Below are 27,998 nucleotides of genomic sequence, written 5' to 3'. Positions count from 1 at the left end.
GACAGTTTAAAACATTTGCATTTAATCCCAAAAAACAAAACAAACTTCATATGATGGAGGCAGCGAGTCCTAAGAGGGCCGGGAAAGTGTAGTCGCCTAAATGTAAAGCAACATCAGAGAGAATTACATAATCAAATCATCAACTGGAGTGACTTTTTTTTCTGTGTACATAATTGATTTTGATAGATTTGAAATAAAGAGAAGACCCGAGTAGGTCACATGATTCTTTCAGGTAAAGCAGGTGAACAGCAGCTGATTAAAAAGGAAGAAAACGTCAGGAACACGCGGACAAACCTCAGTTTCACTGATTTTAATCTGGACACGTCAAACGTGCTGCAGTTCAGAAATGGGTGAAACTGAGGTTTGAGGACTTGTTGGGAGTTTCTTCTTTAACCCTCTACTGCAGGCCTTACCTCCTGATATTTAAACTCACCGATGGCCTTTCAATGGAACGATAAAGAGAAAAGGGATGTGTGACCCGCGGGGATGAACATCTCGCGTGGGTTTTCTCCCACAGTCCTGGTTTAAAACCAAAATCAACACAGCGGGTCGTCTGGGAGGACGATGCCTGCTGAATCTGTCTTCATTACAGACTCACAGGGGTTAATTTCACAATTTTCCACAACTTCCCAGAGACTTCCTGTTGGAGCGAACGCTCCTGATTTGCACAAAGAACCCTAAACTCCTGCTTAATGCAGATGAAGACGTGGCGGCTCGATGCTGTGCCTTTTAAAACACCCCTCTGCTTTACGCCTGCACCAACACCGCAACTATGCAGTCGGTGGATTCCTGTGTTGCAAATATGTGAATCTCTTTGTAACTCAGATCAGATCAAATGCACTGTGTTAGGCTCAACATAGTGACACGACTGAAGAGAGACTGCTGATGGCTGCTGCCTCTGAGGACAAGCAAACTTCAGCTTTAGGATAAAAATATCACAAAAATGTGATTTTCACAGAATTCTGAAGCAATATTTTTGTGTTTTCAGATTTGATCAAAAATGAATCCACATAATAAATTAATCTTTATGAAAAGTGTCTGAATTTCATGCTGCACTTCCCCAATAATTCAAAGACACAGTTTATGTTGTTGCACAGCGAGTCTGTGCAGTTCAAAGAACAAATCTTTGCTTAAGTGTTGATTAAAAGTTATATTTAGTGATAAAAACTTGATCAAATCTACTGGCTGGCTTGGGAATGACTGTGTCAACATGGATGAGTTGGAGAAGATGGTCGGGATGAGGGAAGTCTACTCAGACTGCTGCCCCTGTGACCCGAACCCAGATAAGTGGCAGAAAACGGACGGATGGATGGAAAACGCCAACATTTCGCCCAAATGGTGTAACTATGTGTGCAGTAGAGTTAAAAAGCCGTCACCATTCAGATCGAGCCGGTGTGCCTGACACCTAAACAGTTGCTGTCCTCGGAGTAAAAAGGGCGCCGTTTTACTGCCACCATCTACTACAAACAATAACTCATTACATGATATTATTACGTTCGATATTGTTCGACACAAAATGAGCCGATGAACAGCAGAGTTTGAATCTGAGCTGAATTAGAATCACATCATCAATTAAAATGTAATTATATCTGCGTCATCTGTGCCGCCACCTTAAAAAATGAAGCGGTGAAACTACAGCGTGACCTGATGGAAAAGACGGAAACTGATCGGAAAGAAGCGAGCTTAGCAAACAGCTGTCACCTCTGCTTAAAGCTCAACATTAACTGGGTCTGGCAGCTGTAATCCTGCCTTTTTAATTTCAACAGCATCAAGAAAATAAAATTGAGGAAAAGGCAGATTTGTTTTTCATTGATTAATGTGCTTGAGATCCTCTTACAGGATATCAGTTTAAGCGTGGTCAATATCTGTGTCAATCACCATTTTCTTGTTTCCTGTAACTATGTTAGAACAGGACGGCGATCGCCTCATTTTGCAGACGATCGGCTAATAAGATCAATCCAATCAATCAATCACTGGGGAAGTTGGAAGTTAATGATTGTCTGTTTCCCGTGGAGAAATTCTGGTTCCTGGTCCTGAACGGAGAGACCACGTCGACCTTATACAGGCTGGGCGATCAATGGGGATGAGAGCCTGCTGGACAAAAAGGATGCAGTGAAGTAATCCAGGCAGTGAAGTAATCCAGGTTACTGTCTGTAACTTCAGCAGAACCTCTGAGGCAGAAACGACCTCTGTGAGGCTCTCAGGGCAGTGTTAGAATGACTTTTTCACACGAACACAGATGTTCTCTCGCAGCAGAGACAACGAGCCTGTAGAGAGAAGTCGCCATTTTTAAACCAAGACACTGATGGACATTTTACTTTTGATGTCTCAGTACTACAGAGAGAGGGGAGGTGAAGCAAAGGGAGGGGGTGTTTGATCACAGCTCAGAGCGCTAAGGAGAGGTTGGTCCGTGGAGGCAATGCACACTTCCTCGTCCTCCACCTCCTCATCATGGATGAAGTCATTTTTTTCCTGTTTTTTAAAACAAATTTAGATATGCAGTGGTCACGGATGAGTAGTGTGATGCATCCAACTCCTCCATCCATCCATCCATCCTCAGACGTGCTGCAGCTTCAGTCTGTTGATACAAACAAAAGGAGGATGTTTAAAAGTGTGTGGCCTAGAGAATGTGCCTTTCACCCAACGCACTTCAGACTACCATAAAGGCTGAACATTTGCAGCCATCACGAGCGCATTCAGCCACTCTGCGGCTCAATGAGAGAAATTATCACATGCACAGAAGCTGGTGATCAATATGAACTCTCGCAGCTGCAGAAAGCCTCTCAGAGCAGATCAGAACGCATCCTGATCCCCGAGTCACAAACAGCAGTTGTATTTCACGTCCCCGGCGTGGCACTTTCCCTCTAAGATGGAAAGATAAGGGAAGGGGTTAAAGTAGCCTGGAAAGATCTGGAACGGCGTCCCGGTGCTTTCAGTTAATGTGTAATTAAATCTGAGAGGCAGTTTAATACATTTTAATATCGAGCGAGTTCATTTTTCATGTTGCTTCCAGCTGATGCCATGGAGGAACGACCACTCGGGAAATGATGTCACCGCACAGACACACAGTCGGTAAAACCTCTTTTTCCTCCTCGTTTCTCATTCCTGTCATGAGTTCATGCTCCTCTTCTTCTTTCAGGGTCACCACAGCAGATCATCGCTCTCTACCATCCTCCTGTCACACCAACCCTCTGCATGACCTCCTTCACTACAGCCATTAGTCTTCTCTGAGCTCTTCCTCCAGCCTGGCAGCTCCCATCCCTCCTCTGCACATATCCAAAGCATCTCCACCCACTCCACCTGGCCAGCACTCTTTTTCACCTCTCCTGTGATGTGGATGATTGACCACAGGTATTTAAACTAACCTACCTTCACTACGTGTTCTCCTCGTTGCATCTGTCTCACTGTCATCTGCACACATTTATTCTGTCCTGCCTCTGACTTTGATTCCTCTTCTCTCCTGTGCATACCGCCACCTGCTCCCTACTGTCATAAAGTCATCTGCAAACATCATACCCTGCAGAGGCTCCCACCTGTCAGCCTATCCATTGCCACTGCAAACAAAGAGGGGCTCGGAGAGAATGATTGCCCACCTGTCACTCCCACCACACACCTCGCCACTGTCCTGCACCACCCTCCCATGCTGCAGATGCCAATAAAGTTGTGGTCACAATGGAAACTAGCTTTAAAGATATCAACATATATCATCTAACACAAATTTTGAACCACACAAAAGCCCCTTTTCCATTAGTACCTACTCAGCACGACTCGCCATGGTTCACGCTTTTCAGGGTTTTCCATTAGGTCATAGCACCTGGTACAATTTAGTACCTACTCCCGGGTTCCAAACAATCCGAGCAGGTGCTAAAATGTGACGTCATCAGACTGCATGCTACTGATTGTCTGGTCAGCAGCGTCGCTCGATGAGTCATGAAAGCGTCTCGTTCACGAAAATCAAAACCGCCACTTTTAAAACCGGGCAACGAGGGAAACGGCTACAAAAAAAACAACGCCGTGGTCCCCGAGTCAAACGAACAGCCAGACTGAGCAGCAGGTATATACTTGCCTGGACGTCCACCGTTGCTGTAGCATTCGCGTCACATATTAATTACTTTGTGGGACGCTTTGACGCGTTGCTATGACAATGGCCAAGCATATTAGGAGGTACTCAATTGCAATGGAAAACCAGTCGATCCAAGTCGAGTCGATCCGAGTTGGTACTAACGTAAAGGCAGCTAAAGTATCTGCAAGCTAAAGAGCCAATATTTATTTTTGCTATAGTTTCCTCTCATGAGCAGCGAGGTTTGAAGGCTGCAGGTTGAACTTCTGATATATCTTTTCATTCCCTAACGAGGTTTTATTAAACTTTAAATATTAAAATTTTAATTTAATAAAAGGTTACACTGACCTACTGCGTCACCTTGTGGTGCACGATGGCACTGCACAAAAGTACAGCTCAAACACAGCTCGACTTCAGTTGATATCTCTTCAACACAATACACACCGATGTTTCCATAAAGTCAGAGCAGTCGTTTCTTCACATTTGGTTCAGAACTTTAAAACCTCCTGACATTAGACTATTAATGTTATTAAAAGGTAAAACAGATAAAAAGGTTTTAAAGGATGGAGAATTTTAGAAGACAGGAGGTTTCACTCGGCCATGTGACTCTTTCCAACAATCCATAAACATTACCAAGAGTGCAAAACAGCCTCTTAATGTTGTGTCCGTGACTTGTTCTGCAAACATTGCTACAACAATATCTTTGTGTTTTAATGTTGGCGTTTGCCAATACTTGAGTGATTCACGCAATTCAGCCTCTCCACACTGGAGCCTCAGAAACATCACACGATTTAATTCAATCAGACTTTAAACGGACTCCACTGTATCAGCCCTATCATCTGTCCAGCAGGCTGTAGCTCATTTCCTCTGAAAAGCCTTTAAAAGCTTAATTGTGCCTCTAATTTCCCTGGTTTCCTGATCTCCACCCTAACGCCAACACACACACACACACACACACACACACACACACACACATCTGACTTGTGCCGTTTATCACGAATGAGTCATCAGAGGTGTAAATGCAGCTACTGTGGATTTTTATATCAGAACAAAAGGAAAGCAGCGATCCTTTAAAACTGCTGTACTCAGTCCAAATGGTAAAAATTTTACTGGAGTCTGTTTTTAAACGGCCCAGATCTAATTGGATAAAGATAACACACAAGCAGCTGTTATCAACTAATCATGTTAATCATTTCGATTTAATTTTAAAAGAATCGAGGAATTCAAATTCAAATGTCAAAATTGTTGCAAATGCCAAAAACGTATGGTTTATTCGTATTAAATGACAGAGAAAAGCAACAAATCTTCACTTGAAAAAAGAAAATTATGAAAATAAAAGAATAAAAGTCAAAATTTGCTCCAGCAAAAGTCCAAACAATCTCAGTTCACCTTTGTTTTTTTTTTTATGGCCGCCGTTTTTATCATCCTTTGCGGCAACAACCTAATTTATACATTAAGAGTAGATTAATTAAAAGTTGTTGAATATGTGTGTTCACATATTATTATTATTTTAAAGCCTTGGTATCTTGGTTCCATCAAGTGGAACTATTCTCATTTGCAGCTCCATGTTTATTTCTGGACTTTAATAAAGAAGCTTAGTATGACTCGCGCTTTAATTTTACCTGTTTAGCTTCTACCACCTTTAAAGAAATTTTCTTCTGATTGGCCGGCCTGCATAAGAAAAATGGGTGGAGCTTCTGTGACTAGCATGATCATATACTTTCTATGGTGTCACATGACACCTGAAAAAGCAACTCAATTTTTGAAACTTTGACCATTTTTAAGATTAACGGATCGTATCAGGATACATGCGGCAGGAAAAGCATAACAGGCCTCCTTCAGTTTGAACCATTTTATTCGGTTCTCCTCTGGTTTTACTTTATGAGATTAATCAATTAACTGCCCACAGATCGCCTTTCTAGCTTTTATCACGCCATCTGAATTTAAGCCCAACTCACGCTGACTTCAAACTGTTTCCATATTATTACAGTTCCAGAGAAAAGGAAATATTTATTATTTAAAGCTTTGCCATTTGCCAAAGTGATAACACCCCAGTCACATGATAAATGGGTACAGGGAGAGTGCTAATGACTGGACTTCCTCCAGCCTGTGGTTTATCCACTTAGCTCACTTTTAAACCACAGCATGCAGAAAAACAGACGAACGGACGGAAATGTGAAAAACATTGATTCAGACCACGGTGAGTGACTCCTCTTCCCAGCGGTGCATGACTCACGGCACCATGAAGCGGTAATATTATGGGCTATCACCTATATACAGTGGGGCAAAAAAGTATTTAGTCAGCCACCGATTGTGCAAGTTCCCCCACCTAAAATGATGACAGAGGTCAGTAATTTGCACCAGAGGTACACTTCAACTGTGAGAGACAGAATGTGAAAAAAAAAAAATCCATGAATCCACATGGTAGGATTTGTAAAGAATTTATTCGTAAATCAGGGTGGAAAATAAGTATTTGGTCAATAACAAAAATACAACTCAATACTTTGTAACATAACCTTTGTTGGCAATAACAGAGGTCAAACGTTTACTATAGGTCTTTACCAGGTTTGCACACACAGTAGCTGGTATTTTGGCCCATTCCTCCATGCAGATCTTCTCGAGAGCAGTGATGTTTTGGGGCTGTCGCCGAGCAACACGGACTTTCAACTCCCGCCACAGATTTTCTATGGGGTTGAGGTCTGGAGACTGGCTAGGCCACTCCAGGACTTTCAAATGCTTCTTACGGAGCCACTCCTTTGTTGCCCGGGCGGTGTGTTTTGGATCATTGTCATGTTGGAAGACCCAGCCTCGTTTCATCTTCAAAGTTCTCACTGATGGAAGGAGGTTTTGGCTCAAAATCTCACGATACATGGCCCCATTCATTCTGTCCTTAACACGGATCAGTCGTCCTGTCCCCTTGGCAGAGAAACAGCCCCATAGCATGATGTTTCCACCCCCATGCTTCACAGTAGGTATGGTGTTCTTGGGATGCAACTCAGTATTCTTCTTCCTCCAAACACGACGAGTTGAGTTTATACCAAAAAGTTCTACTTTGGTTTCATCTGACCACATGACATTCTCCCAATCCTCTGCTGTATCATCCATGTGCTCTCTGGCAAACTTCAGACGGGCCTGGACATGCACTGGCTTCAGCAGCGGAACACGTCTGGCACTGCGGGATTTGATTCCCTGCCGTTGTAGTGTGTTACTGATGGTGACCTTTGTTACTTTGGTCCCAGCTCTCTGCAGGTCATTCACCAGGTCCCCCCGTGTGGTTCTGGGATCTTTGCTCACCGTTCTCATGATCATTTTTGACCCCACGGGATGAGATCTTGCGTGGAGCCCCAGATCGAGGGAGATTATCAGTGGTCTTGTATGTCTTCCATTTTCTGATGATTGCTCCCACAGTTGATTTTTTCACACCAAGCTGCTTGCCTATTGTAGATTCACTCTTCCCAGTCTGGTGCAGGTCTACAATACTTTTCCTGGTGTCCTTCGAAAACTCTTTGGTCTTGGCCATGGCGGAGTTTGGAGTCTGACTGTTTGAGGCTGTGGACAGGTGTCTTTTATACAGATGATGAGTTCAAACAGGTGCCATTCATACAGGTAACGAGTGGGGGACAGAAAAGCTTCTTACAGAGGACGTTACAGGTCTGTGAGAGCCAGAGATTTTCCTTGTTTGAGGTGACCAAATACTTATTTTCCACCCTGATTTACGAATAAATTCTTTACAAATCCTACCATGTGAATTCATGGATTTTTTTTTTCACATTCTGTCTCTCACAGTTGAAGTGTACCTCTGGTGCAAATTACTGACCTCTGTCATCATTTTAAGTGGGGGAACTTGCACAATCGGTGGCTGACTAAATACTTTTTTGCCCCACTGTAAGGGCTGGTTGGCCTTATAGTTCAGTGCTCCCATCAACCCCAGCAGTAATGAGGGGTATCACAACGAATAAAGGAAAGGGGCATAAAGGAGCAGTGTTGTTCAGAGACACATACAAAAGAAAAACAAGTTTAAACCAGTTGTTCTCTTTTTTCTTCAACGTCCAACACCAGAAAAAAAAAAGAGATCCACGATTCAGTTTTAGTAAATTAAAAGGTCGGCCTCACAGTCTGAGAACTGCTGGTTTAAACAGAGATGAGCAACATAAACAGAAACCAGTTCTGAAGCAGGCACTCAGCTACACTCATGGCAAAAAGGAACCATCAGAGCTCAAAGCCACATTTGCACCCCAGAGTCACACCGACTCTCCAGTTTCCAATCTGTGTTGGGCAGATTAGACTTGCTAAGCATGTGGTAATTAGGATATAATCTGAGAACCCAGATAGTCTGATGATCGGGCCTCTGGAGTTAGTGGCCAATTTTTCTGGGCTTCCAGTGCAGCCGGCTGATATCTGGGGAAAGATTTCCATTTCTGTCCTCGGGCAGGTTTATGGATGCAGATTATTAAAAAGAAAAACTAATAACAACAGCTTTTTAATCAGGTTTTATTGGCATCAGAAAATAGCTGATTGGAACATGACCCATCAGCAGAATACTTGAGTTTGTCTCATGTATATTCATGGAGATTAATTAGGACCAAACACAAATTATAAGTAAGGCTGATGGGAACTTTGTTGTATGGATGCACGGATTGTGTAATTCTGGGCTTATGCAGATGTTTTAAAAAGTAAATGAATACAAATGTGGCTGTTTATTCATTTCAAAATTAAAACGCCTCCAGGGACTTTCATTTCAGAGCAATATCTAACCTAACTTTAACTCCAGGGAACACTTGGACTTAAAAAAATAAAACAAAAACACATGTATAGAATCACCTGACCAATCAGATGAAAACTGGTTAAAACGTTCGATGACTTTGCCCTAAAATAAGATTTAAAAAAACTTTTTACCCCACTTTCCCCCTCTTACATCATCATCTTTGCCTTTGCTGACATCTCAGATTTAAATATCATGTCTGTGGTTTATAATATTACTGCTCAGTTGTCAATACACCCACTGTTTTCTTCATCCTTCAAGCATTTTAAAAACACCAATTTCCACGAGTTTTGAAGCAAATATCAAGATTTCAGCATCGTTTACAAATGCAAATACATAAAAATATATCTGAACGTTTGCCTGCACGTGACCAAAGGCTGCAAAATATTATTGTCCAACATACTGCAAATGGATTGTATACGGAAACAAGAAAGGTACAAAACTCTTGCCCCTTGCCTATTTACAGAGATTAAACAGACCCTTGGAGATCGCTTAAGAAACAAATGTGTAGCTGCAGACAAATGAGCATCAGCACAGAGTCTACAGTACTGCAAGAATCAAGATAAAACCCTGACCTGATGGTGTATGACAGGTGGAAGCTATTTAACTAATTCATTAAACGTGGATCTTTCTCAGAGGCACCACATAAAAAGTCAAAGCACGCACGATTTAGCTGCATGTTTGCACATAATTCATCTAATAATCTAATAATTATCACAATATTTTAGTCTAAAATAAAACCGCGGAGCAAACCTGATCAGGCGAAGCTATTACACTAAAAACTACCCAAAGAAGACCCTGAAAGAGTTTAATGGAGCTCATTTGGCTCTGCTCACATACAAGATGTCCTCTTAGTTTGTGCACCATCTATAGTCCAGATTTGTTCCCAGCGTTCACCAACAACTCAGCGCCTGAGGCCTGAATTATTCAGATTTCCCTCCTGAGATTGCTGATGGGTAGAGGAGCACGTTAACGGATACTTATGAGTCTGAATGTTTTGAATTAGATTGCTTATAAAATGTGTTTTTAACTGAAATGATCTGGTTCCACAGATGCCATGAGTGTAACTGCAAAACAGGCAAGACAGCAAATGCACTCTGATCATATCATATGATTAACAGCTCACATCAATGCAAAAAAATAAGAGGAGGAGACAGAGTAAAAGGTTTGGTAATGCAGGCAGAGCATCAAGCAGCAGGAATTTCATTACAGCCATAAAAACAACAAAAACAAAAGGTTTTACATGCTGGAGAAGAACAGGAAGAGGAGGAGGAACAGCACACGGGGAGTGCATCCAACAAAGGAGGTGGAGTTAAAAGTTTCAGTCCATCAGAGGAGGAGCAGGAAGACAGCCGGGAGGAGTTTCAAAACAGGAAGTGGGTCCTGATCGGTGGAAGGAGGAGGTAGCATTGCAGGTCAGATTTTTTAAAAAGCAGCGTCTAAAGCTATCTTTGGGTCAGGCCACCAAACAGCTCCCGTCATGATTTATTTATAAGGGAATGAAGACAAAAAGAGTGAGAGAGCCACACCATGAGGGAAATGAAAACCAGCACAATCACAAAAAAAAGCACAAAAAAAAGAAGAAGCAGGAGCACAGCGTGAGGAGGCGTTAGAGGTGCGCAGGGGATTTACAGTAAGCCACCGTCTCAAAGTCAGTGATAAGGACCGCACCTGAGGACGGCTGCTCTGAGGACGGCTGCGTTTCTGCTGTCGGAGCAGCGTCGCTCTCGGCAGGCGGCGCGTCATCTTCTTTTTCTACTGAAGGTTCAGGCGAGCTCGGTTCAGCTTCCAGGACGGAGGGGGCGGGCGGGGAGTCGGGTTTGTCTGCTGTCGGAGAGAAAAAGGCAACAAGGCTCGATTCAGAATGAAATAAAAGCTTATGCTCAAAGGCAATCTGGAGGGAAATAAAGATGTTCATGTGCAGAGCAACTTGAGAAAAAAGCAACACAGTGTCATTCAGCGTGGTGCTACGTTCTCCTTTGATGTGTGCACGGTTTCCTGTTTCCTATACTTTCATTGCATCCACAATATTAATTCCTCCATTTTATTGTCACAAGAAAGATAAAATAACTGCAGCTATGATGAAGTAAAAATCCTGCCCTGTAGTGCTCTCGACTCAGCCTTTAAATCCTTACAGCATGTGGAGTCTCGTCAATTAGAGATAAATAAACTGCAGGACCCAGCTTGCATCTAATCAGCTGTTGTTGGGTGAGAACCCAAAAATTCTGCAGGTTTTGGAGGCGTTACTTGAATCGAGATTAACATCAGTTAAAATTTAGCTCAAAATGAGCTGAACTGCAAAGCGGCGCGGGAGGATTTCAGATGCTGGGTTAGTTCAAGCGGGAGATTAGAAGCACCTGGATTAATCCTCCTGATGCAGCTGGATTAGAGCTGCTGCTGGTTTGCTGATCCTCACTATACCACAGGACTGTCAGCGTGTAATGTTTCTACTCTCTAAAGAAAGTACTTTTTAGTTAAATATAATAGAAACTAAGCTTTAGAAAAAAACATGTAAAATGACTGAAATTATATGTTGTATTAACTAAATAAAATAAACTAATACACCCAGCATGTGAAGGACATTTCTTTGACATTTATTAAGACTGAACTATTAATAATTGACTTCGTCTTTCCAGTCGCTCTATATTATCCTAGAAACTTGTAAAAAATAAACCGCAAAAACATTTTGAAACAACGAAATCTGAATTTAAATGAGAAAATCCACAAAGCTAAATACTAATGAAAGATTAATGAAAAAAACCATAAATAAATCTGGTTCTAATGTTCTGGTTCTTCATTTAGGATAAATTAAAGCAGCAGAAATAACCAGTCATTTTAATTTGTGCACGTCTTTGTTTTTGTCTCAGTCACACTAGAATAAACATAAGACTGCAACTTTTATGTGCCTGGGAAAAACTGTAGCCTGGTTGATGCACTGATGTTGCATCCTCAACCTCTGGGTGACCAGCTTCAATCAAAAGGTGACTGCACGGGTCGGCTGACAGGAGGAAACCCGTCTGCAGACAGCTGCAGTCACTCTCATACAGACTGGTGAAGGTTTGCAAACTCCTCTGAATCAGTCTGGGCTCACCTGCAACAGAGGACTCAACTTTCCATAGCTGTCATTTCTCACACGTGTTTACACCATCGGAAAAGCTCTGTGTAGTTTTGGTGAAGCGGCTGCGTGGACAGAACATGTAGGAGGTCCTATAAGTCCAGCTAACGCCCTAATACAGCGTCCAGATATTACACTCTCACACACGCCTGTTGGGCGAGTCCTAGAGAAGTGCGGGGTGCAGTGGATGAAAACAGCCTGGTGCGTTTTATGTTGAGGGGTTAATTTTTTTTTATTACCTTGTGACGGGGCTGGAGGCATATCCTCGTCCACCTTCACCTCACAGGGGGCGGGGTCAGATGGCAGTGCAGTAGGTGAGTCTTTAGGAGCCGAGTCAGGTTCTGACACCATCACCTGGATCTCCTGGATTTCAGCTTTTTCCGGAGGAGACGAAACATCAACGGCTGAGCACAGAGGATGGAGAGAAGAGGTGAAGATGAGGGGAGGAAACAAAAAGGAGAGAACAGAGAGGTGTTGGGGCGGAGGTAGAAAAAGAGAAATCAGAAGAGACAAGGTAAGAAAATAAGAGAGGTGTGAATATTTTCCCCTCACTGACTGAATCTTTGACAGAAACAAAGGGAAAATATGAAGGCTGTCCATTTAACAGATTAAAACCAGAAAGTGACCTTCCTTAATGTCACAATTATTTCTAACGAGCCGTTTTTTTTCCATAAATAACAAAAAGTTATGTAACCATCCCTAAAGGTCTCTGAGAAACGCTGAGCACTACGGGTCACAGGTGCAGCAGCATCCTCCCTGTGCAGGAGGGAGACATGCTGCAGGGCTTCCTGTAGGAGAACAGAGAGCTTAAATGGGCACAAAGTCCTATGTTGAGACACTTCTGCCGACTTACTGGGAGAAATGTTCACCAACTTGACACAAAAGTAAAAGTTCAGCCTTCAGAACAACATAAAAGGTGCCCGAAGCAAAGAAATAAAGACACGTTGTCAATCGCTTCTGCAGCATTTGAAGCTTTACAAGCCCCCAGTTTAAGCGCGCTAAGTTAATATTTGCATTAACTGAAGTGTCTCAACGGCTCTTCTGTGAACACAGTAAAAATGCTTCATTTTCTGCCGCTTATATAGTCAACCAGAGGCTGTCTCCCTCTTCCTGGCCAGGAAGAGGGAGTAGTTCCTAAACCAGCCGAGAGATGTGATCTCTCCAGCATGTCCCGGGCCTCCTTCTGGACATGCAAAACGCTCCGTAAGCTTTACATTCAGGATTGTTGGAGTGCTGTTTCTCTCCTCTGCTAACAGCTCTTCATCCTACATTGCTCCTCTGCGATTTCTCATTAACACACGTAAAATTGCATCAATGATTCTTCTCTTTATAGCCCTGCACAAATGCTAACTTTAACAAATGGTTTTCAAAAAAATGTTATTGCATCATTAGCTGATAAATCCTCGTTATTTATCAGATTTATTGAGTTTAAGCCACCTGGGATATTATTTGATGTTAACACTGGTATAGCACATGTGCAGCAGCTTCAGAAAATTGCTACAATAATTCCCTGTTATGGTCTCAGTGTGGGGTAACTATTCTACCTGCATGCTCCTCGCTCTGTGACTCGGCAGCTTCACTAGAGCTGCCAGCTTGGCTCTTGATCTCTTCCTCCTGCTGCTCCTCCTCCTCTTCCTTCTTCTGTGGGGGGCTGGAATCAACGCTGGAGGGTTTCGGCGGGCTCTCGCCTCCCATGCTGCTCCTGGGTGACAGCAACTCCATCTCCTCTCCCCAGTCTGACACTGGCTTGTGGCCGTCCAGTGGGGAGAAGGGGCTGAGGGGTTTGCCTCCCTCGGGGGACTCCTGAGCGGCCGCTGGGGGCGGGATGTGGACCTTTGGCCTGGGAGTCCGCTGATCTTTGGGGCTTCCTGCTGATGCCTGACGAGAACGAGGTTTGGGAGTTTTTGGGGAGGACTCTTTGCTCTTTGCTTGCTTCTCCTTTCCGATGTCCTTCTTCTCGTCGCCTTTGGAGTCTTGCTCCGAGTCGCTCACCTCCTCATATTCCCCATCGTCACTGGCATCCTCCCATTCATCATCATCCTCTCCTCCTCCATTCTTCTCCTCCACCTAAGGAAAGATGGAAACAAAGAAAGAGTTAGCGATTTATTTATTTAAAATCCTGCAACAAATGCTTTAATTTGGATGTTTGATTGGAGTGGCAGGAGCATTTAAGGCACCGGCTCTCGTGTCCCATTTCAGAAACTAAAAAAAAATTCACACCTCACAAAAAGAAAAAGGATCCATTTCTCTGGAGTAAAGCTCAGCATGACAGATACTTTATTATTCATAGAAGTCCAGATGCACCCGTTACCTTCTGTACTGTGGGAGGTTTAGATTTCTCTTCTTCCTTATCTTTCTTTTTACTCTTCTCTTCCTTCTTCGTCTTGTCCTCCTTTTCCTTCTCCTCTTTCTTCTCCTTCTCCTTTTCCTTCTCCTCCTCTTCCTTCTCTCCCTCCCAGCGGTTGTCATGCATGCTGTGAAAAGTTTCAGAATAAAAGGTTCAGTGGACATCGCATTAGCGTGAGAAATACACCGAAAACCATCGCAATTCTCAACAAGAGCTGTTAAAATGTTTATTATAAAGGAAAATGAGGAACATTACAACTAGTTTAAAAGTCATTTTAGTGTTTCAGACTTCAGTTTCTTCACTGCAGAACAGCTTTGTGATGAACAATTACATTAAAAAGTCAAGTAAATGGATCTGTCAGCTGATGGTGAGAAAAGTTTTACCTGTAGCTCTGCTTCTGTCCTCGGCCCCTCCCTCTGCTCCGGTCGCCCCTCGGCCCCTGGGTCCTGCCCTGGGACAGGAAGTCGCCGAATGTCGGCGCTTTCGGAGGTCGCTTACTGTCATCTAAGGAGACATCGATGGTGAGTATACATCAAACTATGAACTGCTGTGATGTTTAATCTAAAAAAGCAGAAAGCAGGTGATGGATGTTTCATCATCACTGCTCAAAAGTGAGGCACAGGAGTGTTTTTTTTAAAGTAAGAAATAAAAATTCAAAACGGAGAGGGGGCACACGTTGTGTCATTAACATGTCTTTATGCCACTGGCTGTCTGTTGGAAAGTATCCAGGCATGTAAAAGTCCATAATGTTAAAAATAAAACATTTCAATAAAAACTGCCTCCACCGATTCTTCCGCCTCCGCTGCGGTCTGCGAGTTAACGTCATAACTTGCGTGACAGCAGCTGTCCCGCTGGGTCAGCTGCAGAGTGCGTCTGAGCTCTGGGACGACGCCAGATGTGTATTATGATTATTATTGATGGCATCAAGAGAGAACGAAAAGATTTTTAAGATAAAGACGAGAAGAGGGATGAGGAAATACTACGAGTAAAACTGAGAACATCCAAATTTTAAAGCCACCTCGTTTGGACTCCTTTAGAGTTACAACTGGAAATTTGAGCGAAAGAAAAAAGAGATGTTGTACAGAGGGTGAAAGAAAGGTGTTGATTAGGTGAGCAGCTAATGGAGACATGAAGGAGGAAAAAATTAATTTTTCCAGTATTTTGTCTCAGGAGAAATCCACATCGAGTTTTCAGTGTCACAAACTGAAGCCAAAATGTTTGTTTTATAACATTTTTTATGACCAACTTTCAGCATCAGCATCATGGGACCAATCTGACGACTCGGGTTTGACACAAAGAATCACAGTTAGAAGATCAACCAAGTATCAAAAAAAGAGACTTTCCACATGCTTTAACTTGTTTTTTGGCCAGCGGCACATTAACACATGCTGATGTTCAAAGTCAATTTAAAGGCAAATTTTTTAATGTGTTGCATATTAAAAGACAAAGGAAAGAAGAAAAAAAGAAAAAAGGCTGATTTTTGGGGTGGTCACATGTTCCCTATTTTTAAGATGTGGCTGATTTTTTTATGGAATGACCTCAATAGAAAAAAGAAATGTGGAAATTTGAAAAGAGTCAGAGAGAGAAGAAGAGCAGAGGACACGAGGAGAAGGTCAGAGACCAAAAGCTCAGACGAGGGAGGAGGATAAGAGCTCAACAGGGAGAGAGGAGAGGATGTCATTAAAAGGTCAGAAAGAGACAGATACAAGTACAAACGAAAAGAAGGGATCAGTGAGGAGACAAAGGATGTAGGCGACAAGACTGAAGAGGACTGAAGGATAAATCACAGTGAAGACATGAACGCAGCCAAAGCCAAGGCTCAAAAACTGAGGACCATCCACAAACACTGGTGGACATCCTGAGGTCGCTGTGTGTGCAGGCGGCAGCATCTGAAGCGTTTCCAGCCACAGAAAGATTAGAGCTGCTCACACAAAGGCAAACCTCTCCGAGCTGTCACAACGTCTGTGATTTTAGAGATGAGAGCAGTCAGAATTTACATCAGGGTCTCTGAAGGTTTAATTGAGACAGATTCAGAGTATTTGGATATTTCCAAAGACTCAAGATTAACCTGCATTTAAAATTAAAAACATGATTTGCTACTGTTCCTTAATTCTCACAGTTATACACAAGTTTCCTAATTTCAGTGCCTTGAATGAAGACAGTTTGCCTTTGGTTTGGACTTTCTGGGGCCTGTAACATGAAGCATGTTTACTTCAGGTTTAACTCCAGGTTAAGTAGGTGGGACACAGTAACTACTGTACTGACCAATCAGTTCTCTGGAAAAATAACATTCCCAAAGGGGATCCTGTGCTTTTCCATTTCAGGCAGTATGAGAGACTTTAGTTTAAAATAATAATAATAATCTTTCCTTGGTGAATCAATAACAGAAAGATCCTTAAGATCCAACTGTATTGCTTCTAAACGTTCATTGAACGATGACATACAACTATAACAGTCCTATAATCTTTAAACAGGGCACCTAAGCCTCGACCTTTCTGCAGGAATGCCTGTATTCAACGACCTGTTCACATAACTGGACCCTGCATACTGCAGCTGTAACTACAGTCAGCTCTTCCTCGTCTTAAGGAGTGAAGCCTGATAAGAAAAAGATGAATGCTACAGGCCCCGGGTCTTAACATGAGCTAAAAAGAAGTGGAATTAAACGCTGGTATCAATAGTGGACTAAGCTGATTGTCATAATAACACCATTAAGGGCTGCGCCATCATGAGGGTGAGTCGGGCATGTGAGTTAGGGGTGAGGCTGGTTTTGGGTGCAGCTGCTTCACACAGACACACTCAGACTCAGGCCCATGCTGTGGTCTAACCTGAGGCTCTGCCCCGAGGCTCTGTACGAGAGTTATGCCCCCGCGCTGCAGAGAGGACACACAAACACGTTACACTACGTCTGCCACACACACACCAAAAACATTATCTGTGAAATAAGGTTTTGACATAAACACTCACTGCAACTCTGTAAACATCGTTTATCTTGCTACTAAGTAAAGACCATTAAAATCTCTGCCTAGTCAAATAAAGTCTTCAGTCCTTTGAAAAATAAAATAAACATGCAGGAGCTTCGGTCGGGTTGGTCAAAGTCAGTTAGCACAATAAAGGAAATCCGGACTCCTCCAAACAGAACGACCGCGGCTTAACTCCAAGCTTAATCTGGACTCTGGGGAAACACGGCGAGCATTTACATAACGAGCTTAATTACTCAGGAGGGCGACTGTGTTGCCTCTCATACAGAGTGGGGTGTTTGACGTGTATACATCAACACAGCAGAGAGACATCGTGTCAGACGAGCGAAGCCGTGGCATGGAGGTGGATCGAGGGTCAGCTGCTGTGTTGTGCAACAGCATGCGATGGGTGTGCGTGCGTCTGTGTGTACTTGCCTCTCCTGCCGCCCTCCGATGGGATACCCTCAGTGGCCGCATATGGGTCCTCTTTGAACCTGTGAAAACAGCCACAGGGTTACACACACATCAAACGTTAGCGCCCTCTCTGCCACGTCAGTCTGTCGCCATCTTTATCCCAGCAGACGCCTTCCATCGTGCTCACCTCTTCCTCCCCCTCCATCTTTGTAAAGTCACTAAAGTTCTGTAGCAGAGCTTTAGTAAACCCAACATAAGCGGCACTATTTCAGACACTACAGACTACTACTACACAACACAGATATTCAATGAGGGTTTCTAAGTCTGGACTTTTGCGGGACCAACCAAAGACAGTCACAGACCGGTCCTGAAGCCTCATGAATGCTGTGGCTCACTACACTCTATCCTACTTTGCTGCATTTATTCTCCCTTGAACTGCGCCCCTGCCACTGAGAAGCATCTCCTTTCAATTCCATCTGATAAAGTCCAAGCAGGTTGTCCAGCTGCTCTGCTGGAGTCCTGCTGAGATGATCGTCCCTCTGGCTCAGTCTCTAAACTCTGCAGATGACTTCTGAAGCTCCATCAAAGTCACTGTCAGGTTTCTGGTCACCTCTTCTTGAGATTGTTAGCATCTTCCACTTCAATACTGTGCCGACTCTCAGACTCTGAACGGTTTTTGATCCATTTCTTTGCCACAGTTTCATCTAAGAGCTCTGCAGAGGCCTCCGATAAGCTCGAGGAGGTGGCTGGGGAGAAGGAGGCCCCCCTCAATGCTCTATCAAAGTGACTCGATGGATGAATTGATGTGCAGAGGCTGCCTTAAGACTTCCTGGCATCTTTTTGTTCTGCAGTTTGAATTACGGGATCTTAGTTTACTTTTAAAAGAAAGACTCTTACATGTTGTCCGTCTTCTGTGCGTCCCACTCTCGTCTCCACTGGCCTGTGGCGTTACGATGGCGTGCTAATCTCTCCTCATCTATCTGCTCACGCTCCTTCTTCCAGCGCAGGTACTCTGCTCTTTCCCGGCCGGTCATAGACATCGTCATATCCATAGAGCCTTTGGGACCAGGTCTCCGGCTCTGCAGAGAAGTCAGAGTAAATAATTCAGCCACAGGAGTTTAAATAAAGACAAAGGTAATGCTCATAAACAGAACCACCCGAAACCCATTTTTAAAGAAGTACTCACGGTCCACTCTTTTTCCAGCTCAGACCCTGTCTTCACATTGTCAAAGTCCAGTCCCCCCCAGTTTCGTACATGTCTCCGGCTGCCCTCCTTGCGGTCCGTGTCCGGGGCTGGACCTGAACGTCTCGGGTCATCCAGGAAGTTACGGGTCGGTTTGTCTCCATCCTGCTGTGAAACGGAACGACTCTGTTCAGCTCAGGCTAGTTCCTCGCTGATTTTAAATGATTTTAAAAAAGCAAAACAAACAAAAATACTGCGCAGAAGAACCACACGATTTAAATGTGAGACCAAAGCAGAGACGGTTAGCTTCATAACACTTGATCTTATGGGAAATTTATGTTATAGTAATTTAAGAGGATAAAAAAAACACATCTGGTGTGTGTACAGTCATAACAATCCATCTGTGCTGTCTCACCGGACAACAATTTATGCATTTACACACATCTCTGCTATATTAAGCAAATTAAACTCCAATAAAAATAAGTGGTTAGAAAAGTTTTATTATAATGTTGGTCTTTCAGAGCCTTGTCTGTAAAATCCATTTCTGGAAATCAAACCCGCTACGACACATGGCAGCTGAAAAAAACCCAAAAAAACCCCCCCAGTGACTTCCATACCCGCTGTCCTCTCTCATACTCTGCTATCCTCTCCATTTCTTCATTCATCTTCTCAATGTTCTGTCGTCTCTTCTCCTCCCATTCCTGTCAGGAAGTTTGTGACATTCGAGTTATTATTGAACAGGATGTTAGTGTTACAACCGTTTTAACAATACTGGAAAATGACTGCATCGTCCATGTTACAAAGTCCTCCACCAGGAGGTAACTGCAGCAGATTTTTGAGCCAAAATAAAAAATTTTCTGCAGTATTTTCCCAAAAAAATCCCAGTTTTAGTACTTCTGTGTTAAAAGATTAAAATGGCTGGGACCAAAGTTAGAGCACGTGCCGTGGCTACAGCAATACTTTTGTAGATGTTACATACACATGTAAATTCTTTGTATCATGTTTTTTCTACACACTGAAATCATCCCAGCTCCTGTTTTAAACTGAAAGTCAACATTTGGTGCTTAAAAGCACAAGAACAGAAGCAGCTTTGAACATTCACAGGTCGTGCACTCGAATTTAAACAAGACACACAACTGGATATGGATTAGCTCGGTTTATAGATCATTTATAGATTATAGATAGTCATCTTTCGTTTATTATTTCACTTTAATATGAATTTTTTAATATATGACAACAAATGTGACATATTCTCATACCTCTGAATGGACTTTAACAGTTAATAAATTAAGCTAAGCCCCATGAGACTTCATTGATACATGACTTCACGTAATCGCACTACCATGTATACCACACAGTCACACTCTAAATGTATTATCTTCAGTGTCTTGCATCGTGCATCATGCAGCTGCATCCTGTGTGAAAACCTCCCTCAAACAGTTCATCCTCACCCACCTTGGATTTCCTGTCTATTCCTCCTGGTGTCCCTTCTCCTCCTCCTCCCCCTCCTCCTCTTCCTCCTCCTCCTCTTCCTCCTCCTCCTCCTCCTCTCCTTCCTCCTCTGCGTCCATGGCCTCCTGCCTCACCAGGCTCTCCATCTCTGGGTGTTCTCGGTTCCCAGTCTCTCCTGTCTTGGCGACCTCCGCCCCCACCTCCTACTCCTTGTCCTACTTGTCCTCCACCACCACCACCACCTCCTCCTCCTCCACCACCACCTCCTCCACCACCTCCTCCTCTCTGACCTCCCCGACTCATTCGCCCAGACCCGGTCCTCCTGGGGGGGCTGCGGCCATCACTCTGCCCTCTGTGGCTGTCGCTCTCCTCTGATGTCTTCCGGCCGCGAGGAGTTCCCGGTCTCCATTCGTTCACAACTCTCTTCTCCTGTAAGCAGCACACACACAGACTTTCACTGTGAACGGAGTGATTTTAACAGCACCTTAGTTACAATTTCAGTCAGCTGCTGGAGGAGGCTCAACATGACATATGTGGTAGTTTAAAAACACCATCCTTATTCCTGATTCTTTGACTAATCAAAACACCTAAGTGTCCATTTTAGCCTGTTATAATGTGGATCAATAACAACTTATAGATCATATTAGTTATATTTGGCTACCAATAAATTATAAGCGAGGGAAAAATCTGTTTTGGATACATTTTGGATTTTTTGTGGTGCTAGAAGAGTTACAGCGCATGGCAAAAGAAAATAAAGGTTTGGTTGATTTATGGTGTAAAATTGAAGTTTTTCATTTAGATTTTTGTCAAAAAAATCTGAGTTAAAAAGGTACTTATCAGCAGTAGAGCTCATAAGAAGTCAGATAAAGCCGTATTTTATTCACACTTTAAATTAGATAGCTTGACAGCAGCTCATTGGAAAAGAAGGAGAATGACCTTCATTGCCTTCAAACACCATTATTACATTATTAATATTATGTAATAATGGTAATTCATAATATAATACATTATATTATTATTATTATGCAATTACTTTTTTCAGTATTGTCAGGAATGTTAATATTTCAAGACCATTTCAAACAATTGCAAGCAATAGCACGCCGTAACTTTTAGGATATAAAGGGACTAACAGGGTGAAGATTATAACAACACATCATCTTCAACCCAGGAAATGGAACAGCTCAACTCTTACAGTTACAAACTCGTCAATCTAATGAATGTCACATGAACTAAAGACTAATCTGCGCTATGGATTATGCAAAGAGCTACAACATGATGAACTCTGAGAGGCTGAGTTATGAGACAGAAAGAGGCCATCGTCGTTCATCAGGTTTTCAAAGGCCTCTTCAGAAAAGGTCCAACAGACTAATGGGCCCAGATCAACCCTTTAACCAGTCAGACAGGCGCTCGTGTGGAGCAGGCAGCCCCCTGCTGTTCTTCAGGCCTTTCTTTTGTCTTATGACCTTTTCAGTTTGAAATCTAGGTGCCGGCAGTGATCGGTAGTCTTTTCTGAGGCAATCTGGATCTCAGCAGGCGCTCACTCCACTCTTACACCTGTATCCCCCCTGGATCTGCTTACCAGCTTCTTCAGCCCACAGGAGACTAATTATAAACGTGGCAAACTAAACGACTAATGGAGGAGGGGGGGGGGGGGGGGGGGGGGGGGGGGGGGGACTGGTTGTGCCAAAAAACAGAGCGTTAAAAACCCTGATTTTAACCAATGGGCCATGAATGCAGCTCTAAAAGAATCATGATGTTGTTGTGGTTTGCCATATTGTTCCCAGTTCCCTGCAGTTCCTCTACTGACCACTTGAGGCTGCACCCTAAAGTGAGTCCCTGTGTTAAAATGAGCCTTTACAGGAAAAGCAAACATGTTTGCAGACCGGTATGAAATCTAGTCTCTGGATAGTTCACTGTCCATGTGTCCATGAGGCCAATTCAAGTATTATTACTCTGTTACTAATTATTGGGCATTTTTCTGGTGCATGATCAGCTTGGCAGGCTTAGCCGATCATTTAGAACTGCACTGTTTTTACCCCAAAGGTGTCCTCCTTTGGGGTAAAAACAAGCAAAAAACAAACAGACAACAAACCCCCCAACATCCTGGCAGCCAAAATGCAGGCTTCAGAAAAATCAGAGTCAATGTCGCTATGGCTACATCCATCCATTATATGCAATCCATGTTTTTTCTCCTTTTCAGACAAATGTGTCCACGGCATTTGTCCAATTTGTGTTCACAAGGCACGCTTAAATCCTGTTTGTCTGCAGGAGAAAAGGATAGATCTAACAAACAGATGATCTGCATACCGAGCAGAAAGAGCTGGATAAACCGGTTACACAGATAGTTCTCCAGCATGGTCGGGTACTTTAATGAGCTGGCTAAAGTTCATTCTGCACAAACATCTGCAGTTAACAACATTATGTTAGTACAGCAGGTACAATCATCTCAGCTCTGTTTCAAGACAATTACCCAACATGCCTTTTTAAAATCCCATTTTTGCCCAGCAGAGCTGCATGAATGGATAAACACGTTAAAGAGAAAACTCATCTCATGAACTCTCACAGGGTAACTTTGGGTATTTTTAGTGTGTGCTGTGCTCTAATTTTATGCCCGCTGCTTCACTGTTCCCTCCAGCCATCCTAGGCTTAGTACTTCAGGCCTTTGAAAGCAAAGTGCCAGCAGAAGAGTGTTAGAGGACAATTACCTTTACAGATTTGTAATCAGTAGGAATCCCTGCCACGATTTGTAAAAACAGATAAACGTCTCCCATCACTACTTTGTGTCAAAGAAGTGAAATATATATTTAATCATTTTTAATCCCAGAAAATCCAATAAAAAAGAAAAATAGCTGTGTGCAATGGTGACTGAAGTTCCCACATATGTGGCCCAGTTAGAGTCTGGCACCTGCCCACAACACTTCTGTTCTGACGCCAGATCTGCACCAGTACACTTTGTTTTGATTTTTATCTAGTGCGAGCGGGCGAAAGCAGCTCGCTTCTCTTTGCTGGCTTCCAGTTTACGGATTAATTTTAAAATCCTTTATTTTCCATTTTATCTGTCTGAAATGCTTCACGCACATATCCTGTTTCAGATGCTTTTATCTCTTACTCGGTTTGACTGTACAGCACTTGGGTCGGCCCTGTTGTTGTAGGTTAAAAATGCTTCATAAATTAAGTGAATAAATGATAGTGATGGAAGTACAACATAATCTGAACCGGCACCACCACACAAAGGATGTTCAGTTCGACTTGATTTCTCACCCCTGTTGCTTTAGAAAGGTCGACTGTGACAGTGAAGTTTTCTTTCTCCGTCTTTGGCTCGTGGGGGCGGGGCTTACGAGGTGTAGTCACCGCAATGCCCTCTTGCTCTGCTTTCTTCTTATCTTCCTCTATTTCCTGTTAAAAAATAAATAAATGCAGGAGCCCAGTGAGACTAATGCTTAATAAGAAACGCACCAAAGACAAACAGGTCTGGGGTGTGTTCTGTGTTCATACGACAAAAGTAAGAAGATTAAGTCAAGTAGTCATCCGTGTGCAGCTGATGGACACTTTTCTCCCACAATGCAATGCGCAAAGGGAATAGGACAGCCACTAATATCGGGAAAACCAAAAACTGTTTGTTTATGGGAAAAGAGTGTCTATTTTCCAATTAAAAAGAAAATTATTTTAATCGCTCTGAACTGATGATATTGTGTTTCATCCTTCAGACACTTTTTTTTTTTAAATTTCTCAGTCTGTACATGTGAAGCTCAAGAGAAGCTGTGGTTGTATCTTATCTGAGACCTGAAAAGAAAAATTTGGTTTTCTAAACGTTTCTCATCATATTTCAGTGGCTACAAGTCTAATGAAATAAGACATATGACAACTATTTAACTTATTAAACAGCTCCCAAATCTATTGATGAGACCATGTTGCTCATTCAGCTTCATGAAGTGAAGAATTCCTTAAAAAATAGAAACGAGTAGCAGTAAATCCTGAAACATCAGCTCGCCTCAACATCCCAGCAAATAAGATCAAAACGCAGAGAGTTCAAATTCAACTTGAAAGTGTTGGCTGCTTGCCGTGAATAAATAAATTCAGAAGAGAAATGGTTTGAAACAAACAAACAAAAACAGTTATTCAGGGTTTCCTGATTCAAAACAGGGCTTTTGGGGGCGCACACAGCATGAGTGGCTCCACTGAATGTTTATAAAGGCCACTTAAGATTTTAAGGTATTTCAAGCTTGAGTTCATTAAAGCAAACTTGTAAAAAAAAAGAAAAAAAAGAAGTTGTTGAAATATCTTTTAACCACAGTCCTAATTTGTCTTGGCTTTTGTATCAAGTATGCAGTATAATCTTTGACTAATGTGGTAAAACAAGCTGCTTTTATGTAGAAGTGAATCGTTGTGTTTTGAGACATTCTGGGGATGTCATCATTCTTCGGTGAGGACAGTTATCAACATCAAGATGGTAGTATTAAAGATACATTTAGCGTGTAAAATCTTTCCGTACCTGGTACCTCTTCATCAGAGCTTCATTCTTCTTCCTCAGAGCTTCAATTCGCTTGTCCAGCTCTGCATCCTTCTCCTCCTTTGTCTTGAGATCCACCGTTGAAGACTGAAGCAAAAAGGAGGAAAGCAGAAGTGACAAGACCGGTTTGGCCTGTAATACTTTAATGTGCAGCGCTAAACTAAGCACAATGAAGATACATCAGCTGTCCCAGCTTAATTAAATAATTGTTTTGCTTTTATTAAAGAGGAGAAAGAAATAAGACACCCATATACAAATATTCTATGAGAGAGAAAGAGCGAGAGATTGCGCTCAAAGAACGTAAAACTGAAATCAACGAGAATAAAGATGGCAGTAGTAGTAGCAGAACATACTTTTATACACTTGTCTCGTCTTTGTACTTCTGTCTCATGTTACCACTTTATTATTCAACTTTATGTTTTTAAATGCTCATGAATTGTTTCTGTCGTAACGATAAACGATAGTTTAAAGGTAAGGGAAACATTTAGTGACTTCTCCGGGAGGCGGGAGATGCAAATATGAACGCCCTGTGTCCAAGTTTAACAACAGACAGAAGGCAACAACTTTGCATACTTTTCGGATTAATTTAATTTAAATATAGGATGTTAGGAACCAAGAACAGCCTTAAAAATAACAGCAATTGAAATGACTCTCCAAAATACGAGCCTGAAACCGTTACCAGGGTGGCTGTGAGATGATTAGACTTCCTTCTAGACAGACTTTGGTCCTCCTGAAAGTTTTGGGTAACCTACACAGAAGATCAAGACACTGTCTGCAGTGTTTTTACTCACCATAGCTGCCTTCGGCTCTTCTTCACACACTGGTGGCTGGCTGCTTGTTCCACCTGTAAAGAAGATTAGGAGGATGAGGAGCATCCTACCGTTTCTTTACCTCCACTATACAGATACTACACCTTCAGTAAGGTGAGTTTCTTTGCGTTAACCCGTGAGCACAGGAACAAGAAGGATGAATAGAAACCCTAGATTACACAGTAACAGAAATTGAGCGGTGACTGGGTACCGCCCTCTTTTCCCTTCTGCTGTTTCACCCTTCCTCACTATTGATTACACTATTGAAGGTAATCGCAGGTGAGTTTACAGCCAGGTGTGTGATGAAACCCATTTCAAAAGCTTCTGTAAAAGTCTCAGAGCTGCAGACAAGACGTATATATGACACCCGAGGAACAGTACCACAGCACACATACCTGAGGCTATTTTAGCACATCCAGCCTCACCTGAGCTGCAATAAAGTACTGGTTTGGTGTTTTTGTCTGTCCCTGGTATGCTGTTCAGTAATGTAAGCACACTGAGCCATGTCTGAGCTGTCTGAGCCGATACAAAGCCGCGAGGAGCCCACGAGACGTGGAAACAGACCACCGCAAACAGAGACGACGTGCAGAAGAACACCTGGATGAACGTTCACACGCACTAAAGTTACAGTCCGTTCACGTTACCTGTTTCAGAGGGAACTGTTGCAACGGCAATAAGGGCCAATGTTTGAACTCGCTGCCGTTCGCCAATTCCTGCGCCTCAATCCGTCCTCATTATTCCACTTCCTGTTAGCAGCGGCTAACTTCCTGCCAAATAAATCCCGCCTCCCGGTTCTTAAAAAGACAGTACACTTTCTGACGGCTCAAAACGATCCCAGCAGATTTTCGCTGGAAAAGTCTGCCTCTGCGCACCACCACAGTGGATTTTAAACCAAACCATCAGGATGTGACTGAAGTACAGACTTCCAGCTTTAGCTTAGCGGGCTTTACAAAAAAAATGTCTGGGAACAAGACATTTTTTTATACAGAGCCCCCAACTTTAGAGGCTTAAAGATAATTGGACAATTGACTGAAAATTAATTTGTCACACCTGTCCATTTATTATTATTTCAAGCACACCTAATATTCTGAAGTTCAACTTGTATTTTATGGCTTTTCGCTGCATTTTTAAATGTGAGAGAAGAAGAGATGGCAGTGTAAGTGAGGAAGGCTGCCATTAAGCTAAAAAAACAAACAAACAAAAAAACCAACAACAACAAAACAATAACATAAATAAAAACTCTCAGCATAGAGAGAGAGGGAGCAAAAACTGTAGGAGTGGCCAAATCAGCAATCAGACATTTAAAAAATGAATAAAAGGTCTAAAAGACTACAGAAGACTGAAAAAGTGCATGATCACAGATTTATTTTCATGGCTAAGGAAAACAATTTGACAACATCTAACCAAGATGAGAACACTCCCAGGGAGGCAGAAGACAAAAGTATGGAGAAGGAGAGAAACATGGTCCGAAGCAGGCCACATTATATGTCAAACATGGAGCCAATCAAACAGCATGGGCACACATGGCTGCCAGGTGAAGCAGGTCACCAGTGTTTAATGGTTGTGTGATGATTTCTGAAGTGGACAAAAAGCAACACAAGAGGGCTTTTTTAAGGCAAATAGATTCCATGGCACTGATGTCACCGCAACAGAACAGCTTTTCAGCTATTAGATACAAAACACCTGGCAGAGCATCTAAATGGAGGAAACGGTATTTTGTCCATAGATTCCAGACTTCAATCAGGCGGTCACTGCAAAGGCTTTTCATAAAATAAAATTATGTCACAGTCCAGTTATTATTATTGAGCTTCCGAAAATGAAGAATTATATTTAAAAATGACTGTAAGTCACACATAATCCACTGTGGTGGTGGTCTTCAGAACCAAAAGTGCAATACTTATGTTGTATTGGTTCAGAACAAACAATTAGATCCATAATCTAATTGTTCGTTCTGAACCAGGCATATCAGGAATCTGCAACCTTTAGTATCTATCAGTGTTGGTCAAGTTACTTGAAAAAAGTAATCAGTAACTAATTACTGATTACTTCCCCAAAAAAGTAATCCCGTTACTTTACTGATTACTTATTTTCAAAAGTAATTAATTACTTAGTTACTTAGTTACTTTTTAAAAACACGATTTACAACCTGAAGAGGTGAGAAAGCGATAGATCTTTCAGCCCAATTCTACATTTTCTACATAATCCATCATACAAAATGTAATCAAATGGAAAAGTCTCTCTTTTTTTAACTTGCTTTATCAGTTTTAATCTTTTAACTTTATGCATCAAGCAAAAATTGAATTATTGAATAAATGAGTTTACCATTTAAACCTTTTTTCTGCACATTCCAGCACATAAAATAAAATATTTTTTGTGTTTACACTCACTC

General features: G+C 42.4%; 1 protein-coding gene across 1 annotated transcript; it reads right to left on the bottom strand.

Annotated features, from left to right (window-relative positions):
- Positions 1 to 26,396, bottom strand: ccdc9 (coiled-coil domain containing 9). Its single transcript, XM_085244403.1, has 17 exons — positions 26,254 to 26,396; positions 25,592 to 25,644; positions 24,783 to 24,887; positions 23,552 to 23,686; positions 20,566 to 20,719; positions 20,294 to 20,514; positions 19,456 to 19,539; positions 18,842 to 19,003; positions 18,553 to 18,734; positions 17,677 to 17,735; positions 17,110 to 17,154; positions 14,668 to 14,788; positions 14,249 to 14,411; positions 13,482 to 14,004; positions 12,177 to 12,341; positions 10,494 to 10,649; positions 1 to 2,578 (listed from the first exon to the last, which is right to left on the bottom strand). The coding sequence occupies exons 2-17, from the start codon at positions 25,592 to 25,594 to the stop codon at positions 2,574 to 2,576; spliced, it is 2,283 nt and encodes a 760-aa protein (XP_085100529.1). The 5' UTR covers positions 25,595 to 25,644; positions 26,254 to 26,396; the 3' UTR covers positions 1 to 2,573.
- Between the last annotated feature and the right edge of the window lie 1,602 nt (positions 26,397 to 27,998).

This window comes from Mchenga conophoros, linkage group LG14, assembly GCF_057382185.1.
Source record: "Mchenga conophoros isolate Kocher_MC1m ecotype Shallow Benthic linkage group LG14, M_conophoros_male_GT1.1, whole genome shotgun sequence".
Classification (NCBI taxonomy): domain Eukaryota; kingdom Metazoa; phylum Chordata; class Actinopteri; order Cichliformes; family Cichlidae; genus Mchenga; species Mchenga conophoros.
Note: the sequence above shows the minus strand (reverse complement) of the source record. Positions and strands in the feature narration are given on the sequence as shown.